Below are 27813 nucleotides of genomic sequence, written 5' to 3' on the forward strand. Positions count from 1 at the left end.
GCAGCAGGGAATGCATCATTTCTGAAAGGGAGATTTATTTGTTTTAAAAGAAACAGTAAAAGGCGGATTGGAAATGAAAAGTAAAATATCAAATTGGCAGGTAACACGCTCCAATTTGTCCCTGAAGTCCATTTTGTTCAGGTAGGACTTCCCACATTCGTTGTCCACCCCCTACCCCCCGCCACGCGAAGGAGGTGCCAGATGTTTCCGTGATATTTGCAGCGGTTTTATTGTATTCCTGTTCTACTTCAGGAAAATGATATTGATAAGGCGAGTTGTGTAGCAGCTAAAGCGAAAGGCTATAAACGGGAAGTAATATTGAATTCCTTTGATGGGATTTTTTTTTTCCTGGAAACTAAAAACGCACGTTATACCTGAAGGTGCTCTGCTCTTTGAGGTTTCACTTTTATTTCTTTTTTGTGTTTTAGACAACAGGACGTATCACTTTCAGGCAGAAGACGAGCAGGATTATGTGGCGTAAGTAGTTCTAAGATAATGGCGTGAGGCCTTGAATTGGAAAAGCACCTCTGTCCGTACAGCGTACCTTAGACCTTTCTGTTCGTTCCCAAGAATGGCTGCAGGTGGTGCCACATGCTCCTTCTCATCTCTGGGCCGTCACACATGTGCTTCTCTGCCCTGGATGTTCTTCGTTGTCTACGCAGTAAACTCCGGGGCTTCCTTAGCGATTCTGCTCAAGCCTCGCAGCCCTGGAAGCTGGGGTTATTGCTCCCTCCTCTTGGCTCCAAAGGCCTCCTCACATTCACTCCTCTGTGATTCTCTAGTACATGTCTAGAGACCAAGAGTTTCTTGAGGCAAGATACGTGCGTTACTCAGCTTTGCAGTCACCATTGGGTTCACATAGCTGGGGCTTACTCAGATATTTTGTGGCCAAATACATGAGCCAGTCTACCTGAGTACTAGCTTGTTAATTGTGAGAAGGGAGTCCCTGTGTGGTCCAAACAGTTAACATGCTCAGCTGCTAATCAAAAGGTTGGAGGTTCAAGTCCTAGAGGCACCTTGGAAAAAAGGCCTCGCAGTCTACTTCTAAAAAATTGGCCATTGAAGACTTTATGGAGCACGGTTCTACCCTGACACACATGAGATCACCATAAGTCGGAATTGACTCAACAGCAGGTGGTTATTGGGAGAGGACCAATAGAGCTTGGCAAATACCTTTCACTGGAATGAAAATGGCTCAGTTATAGGTGCCCAGGTGTGGTGGGAAGAACTAGAATTGGTGTCACACATCCCGGGGTTTGAAGTCTGGCACTCACCTGGCCAGGTATACAACCTTAGGCAGCCTTCCCCTGCCCCCTGCCTCCTTTTTTTTTTTTTTAACATAATCTCTAGTCCTGGGCTGTCTCTATTCCTTCTTCTTCCTACAGCCTTTCAAGACTAAGACAGTACATGGGTATTATATATATTTTGAAAAGTAGTCATGCCATTCTAACAGATCTGAATTATTTCCTCCTTTAAATTGTTATTTCCTGATTATCGTGAGAAACTTAGACCATTTCTTTGTTGTGAGCTCTTGAGGAAAGAGGCAGGTGTGGTGTAATGGGAGGAACCCTGATGAGGGCGTCAACAGAAGTCTTTTTCACCCCCATGTCTGACACCAGTCCAGGTGTACAACCTAGGGCAGTTCGTGTAACCTCTCTGAGCTTCAGCTTCCTCATCTATACCGTATTTTAAATGCTGCTTAGAGGCTTGCTGGAGATTTACATCTCAGAAATTTTAATTACTTGGCGTATAGGAGATACTGGTCAGTGGTGGTGGTGTTACATGCCCTCGCGTTGATTCTGGCATTAGAGAGTCAAAATGTCCTGATGCCCGAGGAAAGCAGAGGCTGCTGGTCAGAGTGACAGACCCAGTCACGTTCGTGTCACTGATCAAAATGCTCAGCGATCAGTCCTGTTGAACTCGAGTTTCTTGAATATTTTGCTCAGTTTCCAACTTAAGGCTGAATGCTAGAAAAGTACTGTTTTCTTTAAAAGTTATTAAATGCCTCCATCTGTGGACTGTGGGTTTTGAAGTGTTGTGTCTTCTGCATCACAAAGTAGCAAAGTTGTGCAGGTGCGTTCTTACAACCTACTGGAGGTGAGCGCCACCTAGAGTCAAAGGCGTGACTTGCAGTTCACATAATCCAAGGAGCGGGTTTGGTTTTCAATTCTCATTGCCGTCACTTCTTCTTATTCAGAATCTTTTGTAGGTAGTGCTTTGTTTTACATCGATTTCATCCTACAAAGCACCATTAATATAAAGACTCAGTTCAGAACTTCTATATTATCTGTTGACAGCAGATATTAGCTGTCTAGGGTACATGCAGTAAGTCAGAACAAAGGGTGGTTTGAAAGTCCCTGTTCTTTTTTTTTTTTCTGTTCATGAAAGTAATAACAAGCGCATCGTACCCATTGCCATCAAGTCAATTCCGACTCAGTGACGCTAAGGACAGGACAGAACCGCCCTGTAGGGTTTTCAAGGAGCAGCGGGTGGATTAGAACTGCTGATGTTTTGGTTATCGCCCATGCTCTTAACCAGTGCACCACCAGAATTGGAAAATTACAGAAAGGCACAGAGTCAAGCAATCCATTGTCCATCATTTTTTTCCTACAGAAGCTTGCTCAGAGACAGCCAGTATTTTAACATTTCCTTCTAGCCGCCTTTTGTCCCCCAAACAAAATGCATAATACATACATAAATTTATATCATATAACAGTTTTATTTTCATGATTATTTCATAAAACATTACACTGTGAGTATTTCTTTCAACATCATCTAAAAATTGTTAGAAAATTCAAATTTTAATGACTGCGTAAATATTCCACATCACGGTCACCTCATGCTTTATTAATCAGCCTCCTGTGGTTGGATATTTAGGTTGCCTTAAGCAGAGTTTGGTGGTAAAGTGTTTTGGGACTTATTGCAGTCACAATGTATATATAATTTAATAGCCTGCACTTTTTATTTCGTGTTATAAATACCACCACATTTCCACATTAATATACCTTTTTCATAGCATACATTTTTTATAACTGCTAATGAAATATCCCTTTGTTTTCAAAGTTCATCTGCTGACAAGGTTCCAGAGAACAAATGCCTATTGCTAAATTTTCTTCTCTCCGTTTCCCTCCATTGCTTTCTCATCCTGCATCAGGTGGGATGGTTTTGACCCTTGCTGATCTCTCCTCATTCTGACATTTCCTGTTCCTTCCGTTCCGTACTCGGCACCTGGTGTTAGTGCAGCTCCTCAGTTACAGGGATGCTCGCCTCTCCCATCTGCTGCCCTTGTGGCTCTCGTTTTCTCCTGCGTGTTGCTTTCCACTCTCCACCTCCGTCTCTTCAGGTTTCTTTCTTCATTTTTTTCCTCGCTTTTTTATTTTTCCTCTCTTTTGGAAGTTCTTAATGAAAGTAGTCTTTTTGCTGTGGAGAGAGAAAACAATGGTCATACTACTAGTGAAGGCCTCCTCCTTGTATTTTTGACAATAGGTGGATATCAGTCTTGACGAACAGCAAAGAGGAGGCGCTAACCATGGCCTTCCGCGGAGAGCAGAGCACAGGCGAGAACAGCCTGGAAGATCTGACAAAAGCCATCATTGAGGACGTCCAGCGGCTCCCTGGGAATGACGTCTGCTGCGACTGTGGCTCATCAGGTATTTGTCCCCAAACTTGAGCTGGCTTGTTAAATGTCCTTTCTCTTCCCATAGAATATGGCTGAGTTGGTTGTTTAGAAACCTTACCTCCTTATGAGCATACTGAGGGACACATGCAATCCATGCTCCCACCGTGAATATCCCATCACCTTTTCCCATGCTGTTTGCTCCATCTGGAAAGCTTTCATCTCCTCTCCCTAAATGCTCACCTGCCAGAGTGCTACCTCTCCTGTAAGGTCTAATCCAATAAGCACCACGGGCATTGTGGAAAGAGCATAAAATGGGGAGTCCAACATTCTGGTTTTGAATCACAAGTCTGCCTCTGACAAGCTGGGCCCTCCATGCCCAGTGCCTTTACTATGCTGATTGTCAGTTTCCTCATCCTAAAATGGGACCATAAACTTCGCTTAACTGTTATGAGGACTTTATGAGATATATATGTGAAACTGCTGACATGTGGTTCGTTACTTTCCATCCTTCCTGCTTAGTGAAACTCTCCCCAACCTGTATACCACACTGATGGCCCTTCTCTCAAACTTCCTTTTTTAAATAGCATTTTATATTGCCTAGGTACTGACAAGAGCCCTGGTGGCACAATGGTTAAGAGCTTGGTTGCTAACCAAAAGGTTGGCAGCTCAAATCCACTAGCCTCTCCTTGGAAATTGTATGAGACAGTTCTCCTCTGCCCTGTAGGGTCATTATGAGTCAGAATCAACTTGACAGCAACAGGTTTGTTGTTTTGTTTTGCTTTTAGGTATTGATAGTAGCTAACATTTACTGATGGTGCAAATGGCATGGGACCAGGCAGTGTTTCCTTGTTGTTCATAGGGTGACTTTGAGTCGGAACTGACTCACTGGCACCTAACAACAACAGGGATTATGCTAGCTATTTTGCTTGTATCATATTATCCAATCATCATGGAAGATCTGTGAGCAAGTTGCTAATATTATCCTCATTTTGCAAACAAGGAAACGGGCTCAGAGAAATTAAGTGACTTGGCTAAGGTCACTCAGCTAGTTGTTATGTTGTTAAGTGCCGTTGAGTCGGTTCTGACTCACAGCAACTGTATGGACAGTGGAATGAAATACTGACCAGTCCCACACCATCCTCACAGTCCTCTCTGTGTTTGAGCCCCACACAGCTGGTAAGGGTGAGGAAAGCCATTAAAACTCATTAGCCCCATGTGTTACAGAGTAGAACTTCTCCATAGGATTTTCTTTACTATTATCTTTATGGAAGCAGATCACCAGGCCTTTCTTCCATGGCACCATTGGGTGGGTTTGAACTACCAAACTTTTAGGTTAGTAGTCGAGAGCAAACTGTTTGTGCCACCTAGGGACGAGGGAAGGGATGCAAATCTAGTGTTCTTAAGTGTTACAGTAGACTTTCTTACTGTTTTACTTGCAAAACTGGACTTCTACACACAAGCTGCCTAAGTGCAACAGAGAGGGATCTCAGGTTTTCTACTGTTCCAGTGTACACGTGTGATGGTGACTCACACAGCGTGAGGCTATGGCAAGGAAGTAGTCAATACTCAGGCACTGACCAGTCAAAAAGAAGCTTGACACAGAAAGAGCCCTGAAGATTTTGGTGATACAGAAATAATTGCTCCCACTGTTCTGGGGCTCTTTGGGGTTATAAAAAAGCCTTGGGTGTCTGAAACATTTGGTGTGCAATATTTGCAGCTGTCTTACTACCAAGAGGCACTTTGTGGAGCAGCCATGACCAAGACTGATAGGTTATTGTCAGTTGTAGCTTGGAGGTTAATGATAGCTGTGGAATCCAGTCCCTTGTGAGAGGCACTTAGGCGGCCTCAATCCATCACTGTGGGAGATGACAGTGGCGATGAGGGAACACCACTCTCAGGGCCTAAGGATGTGTAAAAAAGTCTTTCTCACGTTTATTTTCAGAAGGGTAAAGCACTTAATTTTGTTTTAATTTCAGTGCTAAAGGGAAATTTTTAAAAATTTGTCTTACCAGATTTTTGCTTTCTAGCAACCTCTTAATTTTCAAATCAGCCCTTTGGGCTAAACCGCAAGCATCCATTTCTTCCCTTTAAATCTTTACCTCAGAATTCTTAAGTTGGCACACTTAAATTAGGTATCTTGTTTGCTTCATTGTCTTGAAAATTCTTTCCACAGAACCTACCTGGCTTTCAACCAACTTGGGTATTTTGACCTGTATAGAATGTTCTGGCATCCATAGGGAAATGGGGGTTCATATTTCTCGCATTCAATCTTTGGAACTAGATAAATTAGGAACTTCTGAACTCTTGGTAAGTAATTACCAGTACTTTGAAATAAATTTGTGTATCATCTTCAATATATTTGCTATATTGCTTTATTTACTTTGGTTCTGCTGAATGCAAAGAATTCTAATTTCTGAATTTAGTTAATTTGCATATAGATTTGAAATGCAACTTTTGTGATATGTAATGTTGACTGTTTCCATTTCCTGTTTGAAGAAATGATGAAGCAGACATTTTTATTTTTATAGCAAGTCAAAAAATTGGCTCAGCCCACCTACCCGTTTTCTTCTGGGGTGAGCTTCTTCAAAGCTGCCTTTTCCTTTAGGAATTAATTTTTATGTGATTCACTGTAGTAGCATTAAAGGAGATTAGGGGCTGAACTCACATATTCACTTTACCTGGTAGCTTATATTGTTAAAAATAATGACTAAAGGGTTTACCTCAGTTTTAATTTACTGCTTGCAAGTTTGCAAAAGAACACTTGAATTGGGAGTGGCCTATTAGGTGTTATAAAACCAACCAGTAACCAGTTGTCATCTAGTTGATTTCAACTCATGGTGACACCGTGTATGTGGTAGTAGAACTGTGCTCCACAGGGTTTTCAACGCTGATTGTTTGAAAGTTGATTGCCAGGCTTTCCTTCCAAAATGCCTCTGGATAGACTCGAACTTCCAACCTTTTGGTTAGTAGAGTGGTGAAGCATGCTAACCTTTAGCACCACCCAGGGACTCCATCATAAAACCATCTACTCCTTAACCTGTAACTTCTTTAGGTAATAAGGGAAAAAATGTGTGAAGCTGTGGTGCTTAGCGTTGTAATATAGAAAAGAGGTATGAAAACTTAAACTTGATTTATCCAAATTTGGCACCCTCTTTAGATCCAAGTTAAATTGTTATCCATAGTACACCCAGAAAAAAGGGGGAGGCCCACTTGCCATCCCCCATCATGTCTGTGATCATAAGCCCTGTCTGGCATAATTTTAACCCAGTGCACTGTGAGAGTCTTTAATACCTAGGGTGAATTTTTCTTGAAGTAAAACAAGGCTCCTCAGACAAGTCTTTAAAGCAAAACCTGAGTGAGCCTGGAGCTCAAATAAGCTGGAAACCTAGTTTATCACTCCCTACCCCTTGTCCAAAAGAAAAGATCAGAAGTCAGAGCACTTGGTCACCTGGCCAGCAAGCAGCATTTGTCATCTGAACATCCATTATTAAGCACTGATGGTCTGTCTTGTATGAACTGCTTGATTTAGGAAGTAGGGATTATTATGCTGGCACTCAGCTCCCTAGGTCACTTCTCAGGGTTCTCTGGAGGGGAAGCTCACACCCATTACCTGAAGCACACTCTTCTGTAGTGTGGGAATGGTGTCGCTCCATTCCTGTGTCAGACTCCACAAACGGTGTCACTTGTATCAGTGAAACCCAGTTTAACAACTAGAAATAGGGAGACTACCAATCCTGAACATTTGATGTGCAGTAAACCTAAGATTTACCCCCTAAAGACCCGGTTGCATAAATGTTTCTCAGACTTTGCAAACTTATCCCAAGGTTACCTGAATGACCGAATGCCCTTCAGGATGAATTTTCTTGGGAGAGTCATTTGAACCCAGAAGCAAAATGCTTGCTGGGGCCTCTTCCATCAGTTGCAGCAGCATCTTAATTTGTACCCTAAATATAAAGGAATCCTACATTCTGTTGTGTCCACCAGGAATCAGCCTGACATGATGGTGGCTGAAAAAGCTATTTCTGTTAATAAAGCTTTTAACCTAGATTGACATACAGAACCTGGTTCGTCTAACCTTAGATGGTGAGACCCAGATGGCTTGTGTGTGTAGGACCATATTCTATTCTGCTTTAGCATTTATCACATTGTATTTTGAAAATTTGTTGATTTTCTTGTCCGTGGTCCCTCCTAGTCCCATGGGCTCCTAGGAAAGGGCACATGGTTTTCCAGCACTCAGAGGTTCACTGCCTGGCACATAGTAACTGCTCAGTAAGTATTTGTTGACCAGATGGATGGATGGTTTGTATTCTGAGTCAAGGGAGGGAAAATACTTACTCAGAAATCTCAAAAGCAAATAATTGGAAACTTGTAAACTAGTTGTAAAGAGTTTGCCATATTGTGTTTTGTTTATGTTACAGCTGGCCAAGAATGTAGGAAACAATAGTTTTAATGATATTATGGAAGCAAACTTACCCAGCCCCTCACCAAAACCCACACCTTCAAGTGATATGTAAGTACTTCTAATATACGGAATCCTCTCCCATTCTGTAATTGTTTTCATACCCTCTTAGAAACAGTTCCTAGTGGTTATGGTATTTTTTTCCCCAGCAGAAACCCCATGATCTGGAAAAAGCAGAGCAAAGAAAAGTATTTTGAAATATATTTCTGGGTGACACAGAGATTATTTCCAGTGTCACTTTCTCCTAGGTGGTTGCATCTGAGCCCCTGTCTCTGGAGGCTAGATCTTCATGAGGACAGTTGTTTCTAAATCATGGTGCATGTTGTGATAAATAAGAGACACACAAAGGCAATGGGGGACTCCTGCCACGCTGGCGGAAATCCAAACACATAACAACCCACTCAGCAAGCATGTGGGGAAACAGACATTCTCGTGTTGCTGGCGGGAGTGGAAAGTGGCCACATTTATCAAATTTATAAATTTATTTACCCTTTGACTCAGGAGTCCCACATTGCAGAGTTTATCCCTGTACTGTAACAGGAAAGAATGAGAAACAAAGCAGTGTTCATCTGTAGGCATCTGACCGGGTATTCTACGGTATGGCCGTACAGCAGAACACTATACAGGTGTAGAAGAGAATAAAGACACTTTCATGTTCTGATTAGAGACAATCTCCGGGATATATTGTTAAGGCAAAAAAAGTAAAGTGCAGAACACTGTACAAAGTGTGCTGCCTTTGAGGGAGGGTGCTGGGGGTACCCCTTTCTATCCAGACTCACTGTCCAAACTCAGGCGCCAAATTTTGGCTAACAGTGCTGACAAATCCCTCGCTTTTGAACTCTTATTATTACTATCTGAACTCAGAAACAAAATAGGTTTGGTTGGTGAAGACTACGTAAACATCTAGTTTTATTTGAACTTGTGTTTGCTTAAAGAAACATTGGAAAAATACCCAAGTACCTGGTAAACGTGCTTGCTCTGGGGCGCAGGTGGGCACGAGACTTCTCAATGAATGCTTTTTTTCTGTCATTTTTATTTTTCAGCTGTGTGACTCTATTCAAAAAATTTTAATTGAGTTTCATTTTTTAAGTGCTTTGGATTAATAGGAGGAAGGAAGTTCCAACTCTAGCGATCTGAGAAGGCTTTGGAAAGGAGGAAGGCTGTGAAGCCTGCCAGCCTAAGTGTTTTGCCCGTTTACTGTAGGGAAACACTTGTGTAAAATTGACCTCCCACAACTTTCCACCATTGATCCTAGTTCTGCCCTCTTGGATAACAATGGAAAAGAAGCTCTCAAGGGAACTCATAACTCACACCTGTATTCTTTCTGCCCTGGAAGGTAGTCAGCAGTAAGGCAGGTATGATTACTAGCATTGTACAGATGAGGAAACTGAGGCTCAGAGAGAACTTGATTTGCACAGGGTCACATAGATAGCAAGTGGTATTAGACTTGAATCATTCATTTAATTCTTAAACCTGGTGCTCTATCCGTCACACAATCGCTGCCTGTTAGACTTCATATAAGTCATGAAGCAAGAGACTCAGAAGCCAGGCTTAGACCACCCTTTTCAGCTATCTGGAAACGTCTTCCAGTTTAGCAGGCAGTGGCCATCCTAAACAGACTTTGACTTGAGCATAAAGAAAGCCCATGAGTGTAAGATCTTGGTTACTTTGCAGAATCAGCAATCACTGCAGCCAGCCAGTAGGTTGGAAAGAAACCAAAGGCTATGTGCCACCATCAACCAGCTTAGCCCTTTTCACTGCCAATCCCGAGTGAAAGAAAAAGGCACCCGCACAGTTTATAACAGCGCTGCCTGGCTGGGACACTGGGAAACAGTGGCAGCTACCGCAGATGGAATGGCTGTTTCTGATCAAGAAATTTATGTCCCTCAAGTTAGAGCCTTCTTGGAAGGAAGAGGGCATGTGCTAGGTGCAGAGCATCCTTTGATTCAGAACGTTCATGGAGATGTTAGCCCTGTTTTCAGATGAAAAAGCTGAGGCTCATGAGATTTAAGTGATCTGCCCAAGGTCACACAAAGGGCATGCTGTAGAACTAGAATTTGAACCCAAAGTCCATGCATTTTATTTGTTGGCTTATGTAACTGGGAAATTCAAAGGGTGAGTTCAGGCACGGCTGGATCCAGGATGTCAGTATCATCAGGACCCTCCTTGTTCTCTGACTCTTGTCTCTACTTTGCTCTGAACTGACTCCCATTGTAGCTTTTCCCCAAAGGTGACAGAGGTAACCATTGCGCCGGTTAGGTCCTAAGCTCACCCCTGCGTTTGGGAGACGGGCTTAGTGCCTCTAGAGCCACTTGGAAAGTGGAAAGGAGATGATTCTTCAAAGGAGAAGAGGAGTGCTGTACTAGCCCTCTCGGACTTTGAGCACATGGTCTGTGGTGGTCTCCTGGTCTAGGCAACCTGCCACAGGAGAGGCAGCTGCTCCTTGTCCCTCTAGAGCTCGTGTTCAACATGGGAGCCTCAGTCTCCTCACCTAGAAAAGAGTTGTATCAGACAACTAAAATCCTTTCCAAGAAGCTCTGAGAATTCTTCATTGGTCCTTTAGAATTTTTTCTTCACTTTTTAAATTTAATTTCTTCATACACTTGCTTGTATCTGAGTTTGAAGTAGCAGTAAACAGCACGTCTCATGCTGCTGCTCAAGATGGAAAAGAAACCTGTGATCTGTGTGCCCGTTAATTTCTTAAGTACACGTTACATGGACCTGTTAGTATGTATACATCAGCTGCTTCGTTCTGTCTCTATTGTAGTAACGTGGCCTGAAACCCAGTTTGTTTGAATGTTGAAAATTAAAATTCAAATAACTCTTTTTCAAAGAGGAATGTTTGTCAGAAAAAATGTAACCCTTTTTTAGCTCTTGGAAAATAAGAACCCTTCACTCACTCTGTGTTGTTCTGTTCCAGGACTGCACGGAAAGAATATATCACTGCAAAGTATGTAGATCATAGGTTCTCAAGGAAAACCTGCTCGTCTTCATCGGCTAAACTCAATGAATTGCTTGAGGCCATCAAATCCAGGGATTTACTTGCACTAATTCAAGTCTATGCAGAGGGGGTAGAGCTCATGGAACCCCTGCTGGAACCCGGGCAGGTAAGATCTCAGTGAAATCAGAGGACAAAAATAATGTGGAAAATCAAGTTAAAAGATGACCGATTTTATTGGTAACACCATATAACGAGACCCTTGTACGTTGGGTGACCGTGTCTAAACCAGGACAACTTGAGAGTGAAAAGGGGGTGCTATTAATAATTATTTTGGGGCACCTGATGTAAACAAAGCTGCTCTAGGCAAACCAGGACATATGATCACCCTGTTTATACTTATTTTTTCCTTTTCCAGGAGATAGGGGAGACAGCCCTTCATCTTGCAGTCCGAACTGCAGACCAGACATCTCTCCATTTGGTTGACTTCCTTGTACAAAACTGGTATGATTTTTGTTTTCTCTGTTGTGTTTCCGAAATACACCTTATAAGTTAATACAAGCCAGTGCTACCGGTGATCTAGATCAGAGATGGTAGACTTTTTCTGTGAAGAGCCAGATAGTAACTATTTTAGGGTCCGTAGGCTCTGGTCTCTGTCGCAACCGTTCACATCTGCATTATACTATGAAATCAGTCACAGACAATATGTAAACAAGTGAGCATGGCTATGTTCCAGTAAAACTTTATCTACAAAAATTTTGTGTCCAAAAGCCTGCTACACTAGGAAAGGTTAAAAGAAGACGTACCATCTCAAGTCACCTAGATCCGTGGGTTTTCATTGCTCGGAAGTTCAATGTAAGTCAGCAGTTTATGTGGCTGGCCCAATAGCTAATTCATATTTGGCTAAGACGAGCATAATATGAACAGAGGAGGTTTGGCTGCTGGACTCTTTATTGGGTAGGTCTGTATGGCACAGGCTATAAGGATGCACTGGAGCTCATCCAAAGGAGAGTGATCAAAATAGTGGGGGATTCGAACCCACAAAAGAGTGGTTTTTCCTTGTAGGTGTTTACTCTGGAGAAGAGGAAACTTGGAGGGGGCATCTAAAATGCTTTCACATATTCAAAAAAGACACTTTTCATGGAGCTTCCAAATGCAGAAAGAGAGTGAATAATGGGAAGAGTTGGAGAAAGGCAGCTTGAAACTCAGACAAGAAGTTATTTGTCATTGAAATTGCCTGAAACAGAAATAGCTTACCCTGGGAATTGCTAAGTGGAGTTCATTTACTCCATTCAGGAAGGAAATTAGAGAGGATATCGCTGGGATTTAGTATCAAGAATATCTTAGTATTTACAATTCAAGTATTTTTAACATTACTTGAAAATTATAAAGTAAATATTCTAAGTATGCTACTTAAAAGAATTCAATGATAAAACTCTTGATAAGATGAGCAACTATATTTGTGTAGCTTTTCCTAATTATCAAAGTTGGTGGAAAATCTGCAAACACCAAGAAGTGTTCAGAATCAGGTTAAAAAAAAAATCATCTATTTCCTCACCACCCGGGGCAGCCCCTGTTAACATTCTGGCACGTTGGTTTTCCCTCCGTGCATGTTGGATTTGCATAAAACATGGTGATCTGTATTCATATCTGATCTTAGGAAAAAATATGTATGTCCTCTGCAGTAAAGACTTTCAGATATGTAAGGCAAACCCATGTTCCACATGTAACAGGAGATTTTCAGGATGTGAAGTCATATATATATATATATATATATATATATATAGACCTTAAAGGGCTTTAAAAATTTTAAAGCCATTTTACAAATATATGGTTAATAATTAGGATGGTCGTGATAAAAGAGTACTCGGTTTTGAAACATGAACAACTAGTTAGTTGGTAAGGCAAAGAAATACATAGAAAGGGTTACAGCTTAAAAATGACAAAATGTCAAAGTAACATGATAAAACCCTTAAAAATCCTACTGATGGGAGAAGGGAGGAATAGGCAAAGCACAGGATATTTAAAAAGCAATAAAACTATTCTTCATGGTATGAATGGTTGCCACATGACCTTACGCATTTGACAAAACACGTAGGGCTTAGAACTGCTGTATGACCCAGCAATTCCACTTCTAGGTATACACTCAAAAGACTTGAAAGCAGAGACTTGTATATCAGTATTCATTGCAGCACTATTTACAATAGCCAAAAGGTGAAAACAACTTAAATGCCCATCAGTAGATGAATGGATAAACAAAATGTCCATACATACAGTGGACTACTACTCAGCCAACAGGAGAAATGAAATCTTGATACAAGCTACGATATGGATGAAAATGGAAGATATTATGCTGAGTGAAATAAGTCTATCACAAAAGGACAAATATTGTATGATCTCACTTATATAAAAAGATAAGAAAAGGCAAATGTATAGAGAATAAAGTTTATTTAGTGGTTACCAGGGGTGGGAGGGAGGAGAAAAGGCGGGTGGGGGGACGATGGTGATGGAAAAATCGCATTGATTAAGGGTAGGGTTGCTCAACCAATTATTGTAATTGCTGTCAGTAAGCTGTATGCCTGTAAAAAGTTGAATTGACAGAAGTTGTACAATAGACATATTTACAATACAAACAAGAACTAAAAAATAGTAGCTGCTGAGACTGCTTATATACAACCAAAAACCTCATGGGATTTGGTTTGGAGGTTTAAGGTCGTGGTTTCATGGGACATTCCAGTTAATGGGCCTAATAACGTGTTTAGTGCTTCTGTACTACCTCCTAGTTCGTTGTGTAGGGTCTGGGGTCTTAAAAGCTTGCAAGTGGACACCCAAGACACAACTGGTCTCTATTCACCTGGAGCATCAGAAGAAGAAGGAGAGTCAGGAATAGGAGGAGGATACGGAATGTGTGGATAATCACCTCCATGAACAACTGCCTCCTTTGTCATGAGACCAGAAGAACTGGATGGTGACCAGCTGCCGTCACTGAACATTTTGATCAAAGATTCCATAGAAGAATCCTGATCAAAAAAGGGAATATGTAGAATAGAATTTCAAATTCTCATGGACTCGACTTCCTGGAGCTGTGACATTTAGATGAGCCCCAGAAACTATTGTTCAGCGATCGTCTTTAAACCCTAAACCAAAAATTTCCTCTGTAGGCATCTTAAAACTAAACAGTGGTTTAGCGTAAGTAGGAAAGAAGGTCTGCCTTGAGCATTATGCTCTTTTAAGAATATCTACAAGGTATTAGATTGACAACAACTCCAAAGATTAGATAGGAACCTTAGGGGGGCAGGGACAGTGAGATTATGTTAATGGGGAAGGAACAACTCAGAAAAGGGGGATGAGAATGGGTACACAACTGGAAGAATGTAATCAGATTCATTAAATGGTGCATGTAGAAACGAATTGGTGTATGTTTTGCTGTGTATATTCTCAACATCAACAACAACAAAATAAAATTATTTTAAAACAAACACCTAGGGTTGTGTACAACACAAGAGTGAACCCTAATGTGAACTGTGGACTTCAGTTAATGTATCAATATCAGGTCATCGGTTGTAACCAAGGTACCATAGGAGTGCGGGAGGTCAGCAATAGGAGAAACAGAGTGTTAAAATCTATTTAAAAAATCATATAGATGAATATCAGAACTGTAAAGCTATACCACTTACCTTGTGAAGTGACTCAGAATTTGGGGTTACAGTAGTCCAGAAAATATATTTTCAACTTTCATTTTCTGAGAGGGAAGGTTAACTATATAGGAAGGTGAGGAATTTCTTGGTTAACCTCTGCTGTGGTTTGAATACCAGAGTTCTGTGCCTACTTTAAGAACTTAGAACAGAGCAAGCAGAGCCCGTGACACCTAGATGCTGGGTGTTTCTAAAGATGACATGAGCTAATACAGGTAAAAGCTAAGAGACAGTGTCTGTCCCATAGTAAGCACCCAATAAATGCTGATTACTGTTGTTATAAGGAGCCCTGGTGGTGCAGTGGTTAAGCACTAGACTGCTAACTGAAATGTCGACTGTTCAAACCCACGAGCCGCTTTGTAGGAGAAAGATGTGGCAGTCTGCTTCTGTAAAGATTACAGCCTTGGAAACCCTATGGGGCAGTTCTACTCTGTCCTGTAGGGTTACTAAGAGTCAGAATTGACTCAGTGGCAATGGGTTGGGTTTTTTGGTATTATCATTATGTTGTTTATAAGTCTAGATGTAATGTTAAAAGCATCGTAATTTTTATAATAAAAATAAGTAGATAATCTGTAGTTTTAAATTATAGTGTTTTTTTTTATTATTATTTTTCTAATAATAATGTAATTTTTCAGCGGGAACCTAGATAAGCAGACTGCCCTGGGAAACACGGTTCTGCACTACTGTAGTATGTACGGGAAGCCCGAGTGTCTGAAGCTGCTTCTCAGGAGCAAGCCCACTGTGGATATTGGTAAGAGTGTGGCCAAGTGTCTCTTAATAAGCATAGTCAGATTATTTGATCAGATAAAACCAAGACTTGCGTGTTATAGTTAGATTATCATTCCTTGCCTTTTCAAGATACATCCTAGATAATTAACTTACGCAAATTTATCTTTCCTCTATTTCAGTCAACCAGGCTGGAGAAACTGCCCTGGACATAGCAAAGAGACTAAAGGCTACTCAGTGTGAAGATCTGGTAAGAAAAATGGAAGTGGGAGAGTCAGTGTACCTCAGATGTTTAAAATGCCGCTCTGAGAAACTGCAGTTGGACATAAAAGAAGCAGATTCATTTTTTGATCACTGGCTCAAGAAGTTCAGACAAGCACTAGGACTGCATCTGAAAAATGATAAATTTGTCATGCACTTGTCTTGGAGTGCCGATTTCATGGAGGAACTGAAAGGCATTTTGAGAAATACTGTTACCATAAAGGCTCGTGGATTGAGGTCATGCTTTTGATTTGTGAGACCGGGCCTTTCTCTGTAGCTTAACAGCAAAGAATTATTTGGGAAGCCAGTTCTAAAAATTGGGCAGCCAAGTTCACAGTGTAATGGTTTCCAAAATGTTAAAGGCACTGCTCCTCTACCTTCTGCACACACTCAGCCTTTTTTTGACCCAAGTAGTTCTTGCTTATGGGAGTCACTGGGTGACGCAAATGGTTGTGTTCCTACTAACTGAAAGGTTGGTGGTTCACACCCACCCAGAGGCACCTCGGAAGAAAGGCCTGTCTGCTTCTGAAAGCTCTCGGTCATGAAAACCCTACGGAGCATAGATCTACTGTGACATGCTTGAGGTCGCCATGAGTCGGAATAGACACAGCGACAACCGATAATGCTGGTAGTTCTTTCTCATCACTCTGGGCCTTAGCTTAGCTGCAGGAATGGATGAGCTAGGAAGGGAAAGTGACATTCCCTTGGGTTTCTGCTGAGTGCCAAGTTGCACAGCTTGCAGTTTTCTTTGTAATTCTGGCAGAGGTCCTTTGAGGTGTTTGTCCCTGCCTCTGTTTTACAAATAAGAAAAGTGGGCTGTGGATTGAGCTGCGACTCCCTGGGTCAAAAGGCCTCTCTCTTACATGTCACTGGCACTGATTTTACCTTCCAGCCAGGAATTTGCAGTTATATGATTCATTTTAATAATATTAAGAAGGTTTTCATTTTGGAGAGAAATCATCAAAACAAAGAAGACAGCCTATAATTCTTCGCGCTTCCTCGTAAGCCTGCCTTGTGGTAATCCGGCAGTATAGTCAGAGTTTTGCCTACAATACAATTACTGATGATTAACTTGAGACCAGGAATAAGTGGGATTCGTTCAGGGTCTGTATCACATTGAGGCGTTTGGATGTTTAAATAAAAATCGTGCACACCTGCTCTTACTTGCAGCTCTCCCAGGCTAAATCCGGAAAGTTCAATCCACATGTCCACGTAGAATACGAGTGGAATCTTCGCCAGGAGGAGATGGATGAGAGCGATGATGATCTGGATGACAAAGTGAGTGTGGGTAACACCCTTGCGTTTCTGAGCACTTGTCCCGCATTTCTGCACTGTGTAGAAAAGGCGCGTTCTTTGTGAGACTTACCAGGGCTACTTTCTTTGCTCAGTCTTTGACCCGTGTTGAGCAGAGTCTCCTACCTAAGAGCTAGTTAATAATAACAGTTGTCATTTACTGAGGACTTAAATGTGTAGTAGGCAGTGTTAAACACTTCACGTATGTTATCTCAGAGGCACACTCGTGGAATACACATGGATTAAACCCAGCTCCGTCTGACCCTCTCCTGAGTAGTTCTTAACCTCCTCTGAAGGCTCATTTATCTATTTAGGGGACGTGTATTGGGCATTTTCTGTCCGCCAGGCAGGATATAAGGACTGGTCATACAAGATGTCTTAAAGGCATTCATCACTTGAAGAGAAGACAGACACGGGAGTTAATAAGTTATGACACAGTGCCATAAACATTATAACAGGAGTTTGGGGAAAATCCAAAGCAGCGTCCAGAGGACAGAGCAACTCACTCCACCTTGGCACACAAGGAAGACCTTATCAAGGAAGTAACATTTGAGATGGGTTTCTAAGGTTAGGTAGGAGCTGGGAAGGCAAAGAAGTGAGAGAAGTGCCTCGTTACAGGAAGGGAAAAGAGCACACGCCAAGGCAAGGGTCGTGATGTGGCCTGGGATGTCTGAGGAATGGCTAGAAGCCCACCGTGCGGATGCAGCCTCGTGGGCTGGGGAGGGAGCGGCAGGGGCTGCCATGCAGTCAGGCAGGCCAGATGAGGAGGGCATTGCGGGCCAAGTGTGGTCTTTATCCCAGGAGCAGTAAAAAGCCAACAGAGGATTATTGTCAGGAGAGCAGAGTTTCCCGCCAGCTCTGGTCACCAAGTGGAGAATGGGCTGGAGTTGAAAGAAACTGGGGTGAAGGGGCCGTTTTGGAGGCTAGTACATCAGTGGGCGATGGTGAGTGAGTGTGAGGGACGATCCGGAGGTATCCGTGCAGGATGTGGTAGCTCTGGATGTGAAGGGTGAGGGAGGAGACCAGAATGATACCGCGGATTCAGCTTTGGAATATTGAGTGGATGAGGGTGTCATCAACCAGGAGCGCAAATCCCCGAGACGCTTCTTAGGTAGTTGAAATGCATTTGGGATCCAGGCGGTTGGGTTTGGATTTATAGTTTTGTGGGTCCTCAGCATGTCAGTAGCTGAAGCATGAAGCCACGGGTATAGATGAGTTTACTTTCAAGGAGAATGTCAAATGAGAGTTGAGGGCTGAGCACTTCAGCATTTCAGGGGGTGAGTAGGGAAGGAAGACGGTATAGCATGTCACAGATAGGTAAAGATAGTGTTCAAATGTTCTTGCATAAGAAGGTATTTGTTACTTAAGCGTGACATCTGAACCTTATAGTTCTGATGCTCCTGCTGACCCCTGACCAGTGTCTCACTGTGAGGCCCTGGCCAAAAAGGCAGAAATGGGATGTCTGCTCCCCTCTCCTGACGGGGTCCTGGCTTTCAGGCCATCACTGTGGCTGACCTCAAGTACAGACTGCCGGACCCCAGATTACTGACCAGCCCACCCTGCAGAGGTCCCCCATAGCCCTCAACTGTGGTCCCTGGTTACTCTCTCACCCCTGTTATTTCCTTTGCCAGCCAAGCCCTGTCAAGAAGGAGCGCTCGCCGCGGCCTCAGAGTTTCTGCCACTCCTCCAGCATCTCCCCGCAGGACAAGCTGGCCCTGCCAGGGCTCAGCACACCAAGGGACAGACAGCGGCTCTCTTACAGCGCCTTCACGAACCAGATCTTTGCCTCCACAAGCACAGACTCTCCCACGTCACCGACTGCAGAGGCTCCTCCACTGCCTCCTAGGAATGCCGGGAAAGGTATGGGCTTTGCAAAGGGCTTTGTGGCTCCATCCTCAAAGCTGGTATCTGCCCAGCTTTGAGGTGAGTGTAGCAAGGCACGTTTTGAGTGGCAGGGCATAGAATGTGACATCATTGGCAGCGTGAAGTAGGGGCCTTGCAAGCATTTGCCGAGGGCCAGCAGTGGGAGAATTGCTATTACGGGCCCTCCTCAGGCAGTAGCTTGTGTAAGCCTCCCCAAAGTTTTATGAGGCATGTGCTTTTGTGTCCATTTTACAGATGAAGAAACTGAGGTAGAATGACTTGCCCAAGGTCACACAGCTGGTTGGTGGCAGAATCAGGATTCACTGCATAGTTTCAGAACCTATACTCTTTCTTTTACTAAAGAATGGGGTGGAATATTTAATTCTTTGAAAGGTTTCTTTCCTCTACACTAAATGCAGTTTGTTGAAGATGTTCGTAGTAACAGTGGCAATAATGGTTACGAAGCACTCACCTTGTGAGAGGCCCTGAGCCAGGCTCTTCTCATGTCACGGAGCAAGGAGGGCACTATAGTCACTGGCGAGATGCAGACCAGGGTCTGTGGTGCAGCTGTGTAGTGTAACTGCCTAAGGCTCTCGGCTCCTTGGAATTCTCGCCCAGGTCCTGAATGACCAGAGCGCATGCTCCCGTGCGCTCTGCGGGTGGTCACTCCTGTCGGCCACTACCTGGGGAAGAGCTTACCCAGGGAGCTCATCAGCCATTGCCAGACCCCTCCACAGGATGAGGCCACGAGCTGATGGTCCAACACACTGTTCTGTAGCCACAAAGTGCCTGCTCTGGGTCCACAACCATAGAGTGGGCCTGCTCAGGAAGTCAGCTTGTTCCCGCCTGGACAGAGCCAGCTGGAGGCCCAGAAACACCACCACCAAAGGGTCATCCCAGCTAGTGGAGAAGTCGAGAGGTGCCAGGCCTATAGCCCTGAGTATGGTCCTGGCCATAAATCTAAATGCAAGACTCACTCTGTGTCCTGTGCACCACCACAGGTTTTGAGGGCCTCTCAGTACACAATGCCGGGCCTATTGGAATCACACTGGGGTTTTTTTCTGGGAAATGTGAGCTTTATTGAAAACTGTTTTTTCAGAGCTCATTCTCCATTGAAATTCGGTTATAAATAGAAGCTGTGTTCTTAGAGAGGCCCCAAATGGCCTCGTAGATCATAAAATAACGGAGAAAAGTTAAAGTAAGGCTTTGGCATGTACAGGACTTGTCAAAGATAACCAGTGACCATAACAGTAATAGCCATGGAAGCCAAAGGCTAACCCACAAGTGTTTTTCTAACTGTTCACGTATGATACCAGAACATACATACAGCATCAGATGCTTTGTAAATCACTAGCTAATTAAGTTGAGGTCTGAAGTGTAAGCATACTGCGTGTGTATGCTTACTTCTGGGTACTGGTATTCCTCATCAGGGTAGCGATCTGATAAGGGCATAGATCTGCTCTGCTCCCCTAGAGGGGCCTGTGAGACACCCCCAGACCAAGTTAAACAATTGAAGATGCTGCTCTGAAAGATTTTTAATTGTGGTTTCCCACATAGTAGTGATTGGCCTATCAAGACAAGCAAGCCCTGTACCTGTTGAGAGAGCCTCCAGGTAATTGAGAATCTTAAAAAGAGTCTACAGGAGAAAATGGCAACAGAGTGCCGGGGGCCAAGAGGCCCCATCACTTCGCCCCACCCCTTTCTTGCATTTCATTTCAAGGGAACATAGAAACCCATAAAATATACCATCGGACCAGGTGCCAAGCATATTGCTCCTGCCGTGAATGAATTCTAACTAGCTTTTCACCAAAGGCCCAGAAGACAGAGACCAAATGTACTTAGTGACCCAGCTGCCGAACAAGGGCTCAGAGACTTGGCCGAAGCAGCCATGGTCAGCTTAGAACAGCTGCTTAGCCACACCCCCAACCCCCTCCCCAAAAAAGCCCAAAATTGAAAACAGAAATTTCTCCCGGGTAATATCAGTGTATTTCCAGGCTGCTCGTAGCAGGATGTCAGATTTGGAGATTTGTCCTGTCCGCTGGTGAGGCATAAGAGCACCACCTTCTTGTGACTTTTGTAAGTGACTTGAAGCGTGAGATAAAAGGAGTCGTCGTGGCGCAGTAGTTAAAGCGCTCAGCTGTTAACCAGAAGATCTGTGGTTCGAAACCACCAGCCACTCCATGGGAGAAAGATGTGGCAGTCTGCTTCCGTAAAGATTTACAGCCTTGGAAACCCTATGAGGCAGTTCTGCCCTGTCCTATAGGATCACTATGAGTCAAGATCAACTTGAGGGCAGCGGGTTTGGTTTTGGTTTTTTTTTGAAGCATGAGATGCATGCTTTAGCTAGCTTGGCTCACACGGCCTTCCATGTGGAGAACGGATGATGTTTGAAACAGCGAGTTCTTAGAGGACATTGTTGAGGGTCAGCTGATGCTCTCTCTGCGGAGAGAATTCGCCTCTGTTTTGCGCCCCTACGTTTTTTTCACTTCATTCTTGTTGAACTGGTAGAACATTTGCATGAAAACAAGGATGTCTTGAATCTGTGTTTGGGTTGCCCGTTGTCCACAGCAAGTGCAGCTGAGGTCTCTTTGCAGAAATCATTTCCACAACTGTGAGTTTAGGGGCCCAAAAGGTGAGGCAGAAACAGACACTAATGATAAAGTCCCCACTAATACGGGGTACATTATGAGGAGTGACACAAAGAAGGAGAGTAGAATTATACTGAGCCCAGCTTAGAAATATTTTTGAGAAAGTTCAGCTGCCTCATCGAGAGTCAAGGAGAACTCCACATTAAGCAAGGCCCACTTGCGCTTGCCCAGAGTTCCAGTCACATCGCAGGAGAACGCATCGAATCTGCTCCCAGCCTTGCCGTCCTTAACGCTTTCTGCAGAAACGGTTTGCTCTCCAACCACTCGTCACCTGTGGGATCCAGAGGACACAGGGCTGTATAAAACTCCATCTGCAGACGTCTCTCACCGTCACCAGCATCCTCCATCTACCCCGGGGTTGCCAAGTTTGATTTATTTTTCATTTTTAAGCTAAAATGTCATAAAGCCATGGAGTTTTTAGAATTTTTTATAGTACAGAAGAATATGGTGGGGAACATGGTATGATAACCCATCCCACAGAGCAGGTACTTGAGAACAGATATGGCTTGCTGTAGTTTATCTGTCTGCTTAATTTAACTGTGTTTTCAAATAATTGTAAGCTACAGAACTATGGTTTTCTTCCATTGTAGAGTTTCATACCTGTTATGTAGCAGTGATAAAAGCTTGTACCTGACGTGGGTCTCTGCCTTACATGAGATTTTCGTGGAAGTTAACAAGAAGAGTATCAAGCATTAGCTCAGTGCCTGGCACATAGGAGAGGCTCCATGGGGGAGCACTGGGCTGCGCTGCTGCCATTAAAGCTACCCCAGCTCCCCAGCTTTAAAAATCAGAGTCCTCTGGGCATAAGGCCAGAGTGAAGAAGTCCCCAAGTCTACTTAATTCACAGGTGCTCTGAATAGTAAAGTGGGCATGTTGGAGGCACCTTAAAAAAAGGATGTGCTTGGTGAATGAATGATGAATCAGATTTCAAAACGCTCACCTAACCTCCCTGAAACTACTAGCTTTTCAAGCTTTCAGAGGCATGAGTAGCTCTCGCACTAATTACAGTTCATTTCCATCTGTTCTTTAAGTGGTCCCCAAGAGTCGGGTACCGCGTAGCCTCCTCTGAATGCCACATGAATGTCTCTAAGTATTCATCCCTCATTTCATGCACATTTTCTGTAACACAGAATTTCATCTTCAGACAGGCTGTGGCCTTGGTCTCGTAACTGGCGGGCGATCTGTGCAAAAGCAGCCCAGCGCCTGGCCTCCCAGGAGCTGTAGTGACGGCTGCTTGAATGAGTTCATGAATACTTGGTATTGTGGAGAATACCAGCAGATGCTACCCTGCCCATCAGTTTAGGTGGAGACTAACTATCTTCAGTAATCAGAGAATATATATAGCCTGGGAGTCACAAGCCCTCTGAGGCAGATTAATCTGTGTGAAGCCAGACCATGGCTCCCTGGGCCCCTGGGCACTCCTGCAAAGCCTTTAAGACTTTAACTGTGTTTTTCAAATAATCATAAGCTACAGAACTATGGTTTCTCCTTTCTCCTCTTCCAGGAAGCTGTTTTTCCCTTGCCCCACCAAAGATAAGGTGGTTCCTTATGAGTGCCAGTTTTGTTCCTTGTACTTGCCTCATTGTAACATGTTGCCAGTGTTAATTGTACACGTAACAACATAGAGAATCCCCGAGAGCCTTCAGAGTAAGGAGGGGCAATCATAAAATTAAACCAGATTCTGTGTTTGACAGTTGACCTGCTGAAGACCCTTTGGCAAAATGTTGGCCGTGGTTACGCCCAGACTTGCATAAGCACTTTGCCCAGCGTTTCTCCCACTTTCCTATGAGGTCTGTGGCAGTGGTTAGAGGAGGGCAGGGAGGAGTGGAAAGGGAGGAGACGTCTTCAGTGTGTAAGGGGCTGTCCCCACTGTGCACTCCTGAGTAACTCAGGCTCCTGGGGAACTATTTCCCTGTCAACAGCGTTGTTCATGTACTGATGACTATACGATTTCCTGTTTATTTTCATCTCCTGGGAGGCCAGCTGATATTAAAGCTTGCCGTGGGCTGTCTTTCTTGACTTGTGTTGGATTTTATGTTTTATTTTGGCGGCAGGGGGGGCTATTTTTGTCTGTCTTCCCCAGTCCTTTTAAAATCATTCCACAGGAATCACCTTGCACTGGCCATCTTGCCGTGGTCCCTCCTCGCTCGGGGTCACTGTGGCTAAGTCACGAGCTGCCAGGGTGTGGGAAGGGGAGGAAGTCTCATTGTGCTTCTTGGGAAGGCCAGCGTCCACGAATGGATAAGCCATTGCTAAAGAACTGACGTCAACTTGCTTGAATCGTGGTACTTTTCGTTATCGGTGCCACAGGAGGAGATCAAAGGACAGTGGAGAAGTTGGCCCACAGAGCAGTGGGACTGTGTCATGCACTGGCCGGCCCAGCTGCTGACTCACTGTTGTGACCCAGCCCCCTACACGACCTCGCGTGCCTCTGTTTCCCCATCTGAGCATGGAGGCGATAATAGCTTCTTTATTCTACACGTAGGGTCCTTCTTTATGTCAGTATGCAGTACTATCTCTTTATCTACATTTTTGAAGTATTTAGTATAGACTTCTCACTCTTTTTTGCTCTGTATTATAAAAACTATTAGAAAATGAAGGTGAATTTTTCATTTGTGTTGTCCGGAGTTTTGTATATCCGTTACTTCCACCATTGCCCCACATATATGGCATGTTCACATGTGTAAACTATACTCCTCCAGACAGTTTTTTCCAAAAACTGTGAAGATAATTTGGAAGGCCATCTTCTAGGTCTTTTTTTTTTTTTCTTTGAAATTTCAAAGATGTACTTTTATTTGGTCTCCCAGCATGGATGACCTGAGTGTTCTGCTTTACTAAAAACAAAATGTACAAGGACATTGAAAAAGAATCTTCCTTACGTAACCATGAATTATGTTTCCATAGACACACGCTGAGTTCCCAGGATGTGGCAGACACTGCCCCTGGGAGATAGGAAGACAGTACAGCTCTTACCCCAAGGAAGCTTACAGTGCAGGTAGGGAGAAAAAGCACAGTTCTGATGTAAGGTAGAAAGCATTTCTGCCATTAAGCCTTGTGGAAGTCCAGAGGTAGAAGCAATTACCCCAGGGGCAAAGCGGGTGGATTAGAGACGGTTTCTGGATGAGGTTACATTTGAGCTGACCCTTAAAAAGATAAGGATGCAGAGGTGAAGTGAGAATGCAGATAAGTCCCTGCATTTTCTGGACGGGGACCACCTGGTGCCATCGACAGAGAGAGAAGCAGCGTGTTGTCATGGCTGAGAGCCCAGCCTTGAGTCAGATGGAGCTGGGCACTGGCCAACTTCATCTACTTACCTGACCCTTGAGTCTTTTTACCCTTAGATGATGATGATGATGATACTAACACTAACACTTTACAAGGTGAGTTCTAGATGGAATGCATATAAAGCCCTGAAGTTTTAGGTCAGGCACTTAGTGCTTAATAAATGGCAGCTCTAGAGAAGTTTGAAGAGCATGCTGGTTGTGATTCTAGGATTGGGTTTTTATAACTATATTTCGAGGTAGATGAGTAATTTTCTAGAAGGACCATTTTTCTGGACTAAGTGGGCAGATTCCCTTGTTGTTGAAGGTCCTGTCTAGTGAGATTTTCTCAAATCACCTCTGTAGTCTGAGAATATGTTGTTTCCCTATTCGGGGCTTTGGTAAACAGGGAAATATCAGTTCCTGTGGGGGCTCAGGAGGCAGCAGCTGCAGCCTTTGGAGAGTCCGCAGGACTTTGGCCTGAAAATAGCCCTTGGGCTGCCAGGGTGAGCACAGTGCCCCTGAGACAAGCATTGTTGACACATGGGTGAGCTTCCTGAGCTTTGGCGCATGCTGGGTGTATTTCTGCCACGTAGCTTTCAGTTAGAGGCACCTCCGAGGCCCTTTGTGCTCAGGTAGGCTCAGGTGAGAACTCAGTGGAGTTGAAGGCACCAGCAGGATGTCCAAATGTAATGACCAGGAGGCCATTGAAAGTGAGTGACAAAAACCCAGGAGGCGGCACAGGCAGGCTCAGGGATGGGGAGGCTGTCCACGTAGAGAGGGGTCTCTATTGCCAAGGGGGGAAGAGTAGAGCAGAACTTGGAGGATACCCTTAGAGAACGGGAGGGGGAGGAGGAAGAGGAGGAGCCACAGGAACAGGAAATGCCCGCACACTCATCCCCAGTGCCCAGCTCAGTGCCTGACATGCAGAGAGGCTTGCAAGTGCCTCCAGAATGAATGGGGAGTGACAGAGCCACCAGTGGATGTCAGCAGAGCAGTTCTTATAGACCCTTTCCAATAGTGGCTGAATATTAAAATGAATGTGTCCAGTGAGGTTGTCGTTGTTAGGTGCCGTCAAGTCTACTTCAGCTCATAGCAACCCCACGTGACAGTAGAACTGCTAGGATTCCCTAGGGTGTAATCTTTACGCGAGCAGATCGCCAGGTCCTCCTCCCACGGAGCTGCTGGGTGGGTTCAAACCATTGACCTTTTGGTTATTGGCCAAGGACTTAACCATGGTGCCACCAGGGTTCCTTCCAATGAGATTAACGGATACATAGACAAGTACATAGGCAAAGAGGTACCAGTCTTCACAATTGGATTCCCTTGAAATTGGCATTGATTCTCAACATTTTAATATTGGTTACAAACAGCTAATAACCTATAACACACACTAGCCAAGGATCTCCATGTAGAAATTTTGAAAACCCTTTTCCAAATAGAAAATATTTGTTTTGTGTGTTCAAAAAAAAAAAAGAATGCTTGGCTGTCCTCATCCCCTGTGGAACCACGGGTCTGTTGTACACCGCTGTTTAAAGGGTTGAGGAGGTCTCTGTGCTCAGGGTGGAAAACAGATTTTCTGGATGACTGCAACCTCTCTGAGTGTACATCTAGTGCTCCAGCTAACGTGTAACCCTCATAATACCTGGGGTACACTATGTCTCATCTTAGAAGACTAATTATTTAAACCTCAAAGTTATTTATAGCAGCTTTGGAAGACTAAACTGTGTTTTTAAGAAAAGAAATAGAAGCTAATTTGACATAATGGCCAATGTTAGTGGCATCTGAGGTTTGGGGAGTTTTCTCCTGGCTTCCACAGGCCCCTGGCAGAGTTGAAGGGAGTGAATGGGCTCTCCAGGTCACCCCCCCTGTTGCTCTGCCACCTATCTGTCTTGCCTCCCCATCCCTTTTTGTTCTTTCTGAGTCAGTACTCATATTTATTTTGCACAAAGCGTCCCCATTAGCGCTTAAGGACTGTTTACTAAGTTTGGTAGTCTTCTGAGCTCTTTAAACCTTAAAAGTTTTAAAGTGTGCTGTTTGGAGTCTAATACAGTGTTAACTCGTGCCCTTCCAGCCAAGAAGATTTTGTGGCACTTGCCTTTCTGTAGCTTCTGTTACAAAACAGTAGGTGGGTCTTTGTGTTTGTTTACTGAATATGAAATTATATCATAGTATTGACTATTCTTTTTCAAACTTAACACTGGCCGCACTTCCACCGCTCCCCTCCCTGTAGTTTTTGAACTGTTACCCTATGTGAGATATACTGTCCTCCTCAACAATCACCGGCCTTCAAAACCTAGAAATAAAAGTGTATTCATCCATTTACTCAGTAAATACATATGATACACCAGGCCGGAGAAAAGCCTGGCCCTGATAGAACCTACAGTCTAATGGGCATACAGGCAGTAAACAAAGACATAAATAACTACAGGTTTTAACAGGTGATGTGTAGGAAGGAAGATAAGTGTGTAATGACGTGTGAAACATTAAAAAACCAGTTGTCCTCAAGTCGGTTCTGACTCATAACGACCCTACAAGACAAAGTAGAACTGCCCCATGGGGCTTCCAGGGAGCGGCTGGTAGATTCGAACTGCTGACCTTTTGGGTTAGCAGTCAAGCTCTAAACCACTGCAGCACCAGGGCTCCTGTGAAACATGAACCCTTCCAGTTTTGAAATGGTGACTCAGAAGCTGAATTTTGCATCGTCTGTGATTACAGAGCAACTCCTTGATCACTGCTGGGGCCGTTTATCTTACTGGGAAATCACAGACACACAACTTTGCCGGGAGACGTGGCCCCGTTAGCATTTTGTCTTTGGCAGTTTTTGTCTCCAGACGGGATTTGGAACCTGATTGAATCAGGGCTTCCAGATAGTTCATTCCATTTCAAAACCCTGCTGAGAATTTGTGTTTATACCCCCGGATATACTGAATCAGAACCTGCAGTTTAACAGGATCCCCAGGTGATTCTTACGTATAACCTCCTGGTAACTTGTTAGAAATGCAAATTCTCAGCAGAAAGAACCAATTCGAACCAGAACGAACCAATTTG

At 43.8% G+C, this 27813-nt stretch overlaps 1 protein-coding gene across 2 annotated transcripts in view; it reads left to right on the plus strand.

Moving 5' to 3' along the window:
• The window catches only part of ASAP1 (ArfGAP with SH3 domain, ankyrin repeat and PH domain 1), a 362131-nt gene that overhangs the window by 303617 nt on the left and 30701 nt on the right, over positions 1–27813 (plus strand). For both annotated transcript variants that reach the window (XM_049853747.1, XM_049853748.1), the window contains exons 15-24: positions 429–477; positions 3487–3650; positions 5793–5926; positions 8038–8129; positions 10999–11185; positions 11435–11520; positions 15347–15462; positions 15620–15687; positions 16869–16976; positions 18623–18851. In XM_049853747.1, the coding sequence (XP_049709704.1) occupies positions 429–477; positions 3487–3650; positions 5793–5926; positions 8038–8129; positions 10999–11185; positions 11435–11520; positions 15347–15462; positions 15620–15687; positions 16869–16976; positions 18623–18851 (1233 nt within the window). The remainder of the gene's footprint in view (positions 1–428; positions 478–3486; positions 3651–5792; positions 5927–8037; positions 8130–10998; positions 11186–11434; positions 11521–15346; positions 15463–15619; positions 15688–16868; positions 16977–18622; positions 18852–27813) is intronic.

Source organism: Elephas maximus, chromosome 15, assembly GCF_024166365.1.
Source record: "Elephas maximus indicus isolate mEleMax1 chromosome 15, mEleMax1 primary haplotype, whole genome shotgun sequence".
NCBI classification, from domain to species: domain Eukaryota; kingdom Metazoa; phylum Chordata; class Mammalia; order Proboscidea; family Elephantidae; genus Elephas; species Elephas maximus.